This window comes from Aulonocara sp. 'chitande type north' Nkhata Bay, linkage group LG12, assembly GCF_057382095.1.
Source record: "Aulonocara sp. 'chitande type north' Nkhata Bay isolate Kocher_YH1m ecotype deep benthic linkage group LG12, A_spYH_male_GT1.1, whole genome shotgun sequence".
In the NCBI taxonomy this organism is placed as follows: Eukaryota; Metazoa; Chordata; class Actinopteri; order Cichliformes; family Cichlidae; genus Aulonocara; species Aulonocara sp. 'chitande type north' Nkhata Bay.
In genome coordinates this window covers 36241029-36243779 of record NC_141355.1, presented here as the reverse complement: position 1 = coordinate 36243779, position 2751 = coordinate 36241029, and the positions used below count along the sequence as shown (strand labels likewise).

Genomic DNA, 2751 nt, shown 5'->3' with positions numbered 1-2751 from the left:
AGAGCGAAATCTTTAGGGTTTATCACAGTTTATCACATTTGTCATGGGTCCCCAACTGTTAAAAAAGTGAGATAATTCATCATTATAGTACAGTAAAAACTACATAAATATTTATTGGAGATAATTAAGGCGACAAAACCATGTTGTCTTTCAGACAAGTGGTGAAAAAGAGTCCAAAATACACATCAAGTTTGCTGAAATTAGTATTTAATAAGAGAGTGCCATTTTTCTATTTAAACAAAAGTCGTGTAAGTCTTTATATTCATATTTGAGTTTATTTTCTGTAGTGGTGACAATATAATGATGTAATGTGTTTGATGTCTGTTTGAAAAGTCTACATAAATTAAGTGGCGTTTGTTAAAGTCAAAAGTCAAAATTCAGGGATACAACACACATTGAAGTCATAGTATTAGAGAAACCAGTTTTTTAATTAAACAGTACTTATACACATGTGTAATGCAACACTAACAGATACAAACTATTAAAAAAGAGAAAAGTGTGCAACAACACTGCAGTCCTTTTTTCTTCTTCAGTACATTCTTACAATGGTAAGGTGGCGCAGTTTAATAGTATTCTATCAGAATTTCAAGCATAAAAAAAAATCACATTCAGATTATGTGATTTTCTAAGAATTATACCTTTGTCATCAAAGGATAACACTAGAGAAAATGAAACTGTATTCGGGCTGAATACAACAGGCTTGCTACAGGTAATTCAGATTGATGAAGGGAGGAATCGATCTGCCGTATGATCAGAAGCTAGGTGTTGAAGCAGTGCGTGGCCCAGTGGTTGAGACGGTGTTCTTCCTGTAATTCAAAATAAAAACGATGGAGTTAATAATCAGAATAACTCAAAATAAGCAAATTAGTTTTGGCTCTAAAAATGCCCCCCTTTTGACCGGTAAATACAGAAACTAAGTTAATAGGATTTTGTATAGAAAGTTAGCTAAACATTAAAAATGCCGGTTCTATGAAATGTTCATATGTATTCTAAAAGTGATAAGTGTATGACTGATAAGAAATTCTCACTTTTGCAGAGTTTTGAGAAGGCCTGGAAACCACTTGGCCTCTGGATTGACACAGATCTTAGCACCAGACCTCACAGTGATCCTGTTGAGAAAGCAGAAGATTCAAAACATTACTTAAAAATGGAGAAATTATCACGCCGCACAAACTTGATTGAAACTGAAGCAGAAACAAAACTAAGACATGAAGTAAAAGTTTCATTTTTGCTCTTAGTTTACAGTTCTGTGTGTCAGCAGGTAACTTCAAACTTGCATCATCATCATCATCATCATCAGTGCCAGTTATAATACAATAATGTCAAAGTGTAAAAGGGCTTTATTGACATTTACATGGTTCACAGAACAGTGAAAAAGTTTAAAATTACAGTATAAAAGCTTAAAATGAAAAACTCTTAAAGATATGAAGATAAAATACTCAAGTAATAAAGTATATTTCTCAACAATAAAGTACATATAGTACACTTGAGTATTTCAAATGTGTGCATTTTTGTAAGTTTCCACAACATTTCTATAGAAAGCTTTATTTTATTGTGCTCTGCAATCTTTAAAGACACTTTCAATATAAACTGTGATGCATTACAGTAGAGAGTAAAAAGCACCGTTAAGAAACGTCACCTTTGCAAATACTCACATGATTTCAGTTCGGGGGCAGTGTCCTGAAACAGGAGTCACCTCAATCTTCTTGACCATCTTAGCAGAAACAGGTCTCATGGTCGTCTTTCTACAGCGGCAGGTATTTATGGTAAAACCTGAAAAGAAGCATTTCTATTATTTTAGGAGGAAAGAGTTTGTGAAAACAGTAAGAAACAGTAAGAAGCCCCAAAGAAGCCAGTAGATGGACTTCGGGTAATAACCTTCAAACACTCAAAACAATATTTACTTTCAATTACAGGAAAAAGTTTTAATAGTTCTACTAATATTTTAATATTTCTACATTTCTACTATTCTTTGTTTTTTATCACTGATGTAAAAATATAAATGCCTGCAGTATCTCAATATAAGCCGCTCACCAGGCGCCTGTGGCACTTTTATTTAACTGTGTCATTATATATATATATATTATATATATCTACTATATAACTGTAGTATATATTTACTCTTTATCATGCTGCTGTAACATAAAAATTTCCCTTGTGGGATCAATAATTTATCGATCTGTCTGTCTAATGTATTTTTAAACAGAATAACTAAAGTAAGACGATAAATATGAATAAAATAATGACCTCAAAATCAAATGGTATATTACTGCATTAAAGCAGTAATGTTTTCTTACCATGCAGAGACACGATGCAACAGCAGAAAGTCAGAGCGACCAGCAGGAGCAGTGGCTTGTTCATCTTCGTGATGGTTGTTTTGACCTTTGAGGACCAGTGAGGATGCAAGAAAGAAAGTCTGAGTGAACGAAGTCGAGTGTGGGTTTATAAAGCTGAGAAAGAGGAAGTAAGTTTGGAAACTCTGTGACATTTTCTGTAGTTTTCTGCTCACTGTGCTAAATTTATCAAACACCCCCATTTCGTCACTGCTCAAAATAAAATGTCATAAAAACAGAATTATAAAATAAAATAATAAATATAATTGCATATTATTATATAATAAAAACATGTTGAATTGCATATTATATAATTATAAATGTTATATATGATTACCAATCATGTAAATACTGAGTACATTTAATAGGGGATTTCTTTGATTACTGGATGCTAGCTCCAAATCTAAGGCTGTAAAGA

General features: G+C 32.6%; 1 protein-coding gene across 1 annotated transcript; it reads right to left on the bottom strand.

The window, feature by feature from the left end:
- Window positions 1–698: 698 nt before the first annotated feature.
- Window positions 699–2381, bottom strand: LOC147318012 (C-X-C motif chemokine 10-like). Its single transcript, XM_086313006.1, has 4 exons — window positions 2298–2381; window positions 1656–1773; window positions 1029–1109; window positions 699–806 (listed from the first exon to the last, which is right to left on the bottom strand). The coding sequence occupies exons 1-4, from the start codon at window positions 2359–2361 to the stop codon at window positions 752–754; spliced, it is 318 nt and encodes a 105-aa protein (XP_086169132.1). The 5' UTR covers window positions 2362–2381; the 3' UTR covers window positions 699–751.
- Window positions 2382–2751: the final 370 nt, after the last annotated feature.

Excerpts from the sequence above, each read along its gene's own strand:
- LOC147318012 (XM_086313006.1), bottom strand. The coding sequence starts at position 2,361 with ATGAACAAGCCACTGCTCCTGCTGGTCGCTCTGACTTTCTGCTGTTGC. Across the intron at positions 1,774-2,297 it reads TTGCATCGTGTCTCTGCATG|GTTTTACCATAAATACCTGC; the intron begins GTAAGAAAACAT and ends GCTTCTTTTCAG. Across the intron at positions 807-1,028 it reads CTTCTCAAAACTCTGCAAAA|GAAGAACACCGTCTCAACCA; the intron begins GTGAGAATTTCT and ends TTTGAATTACAG.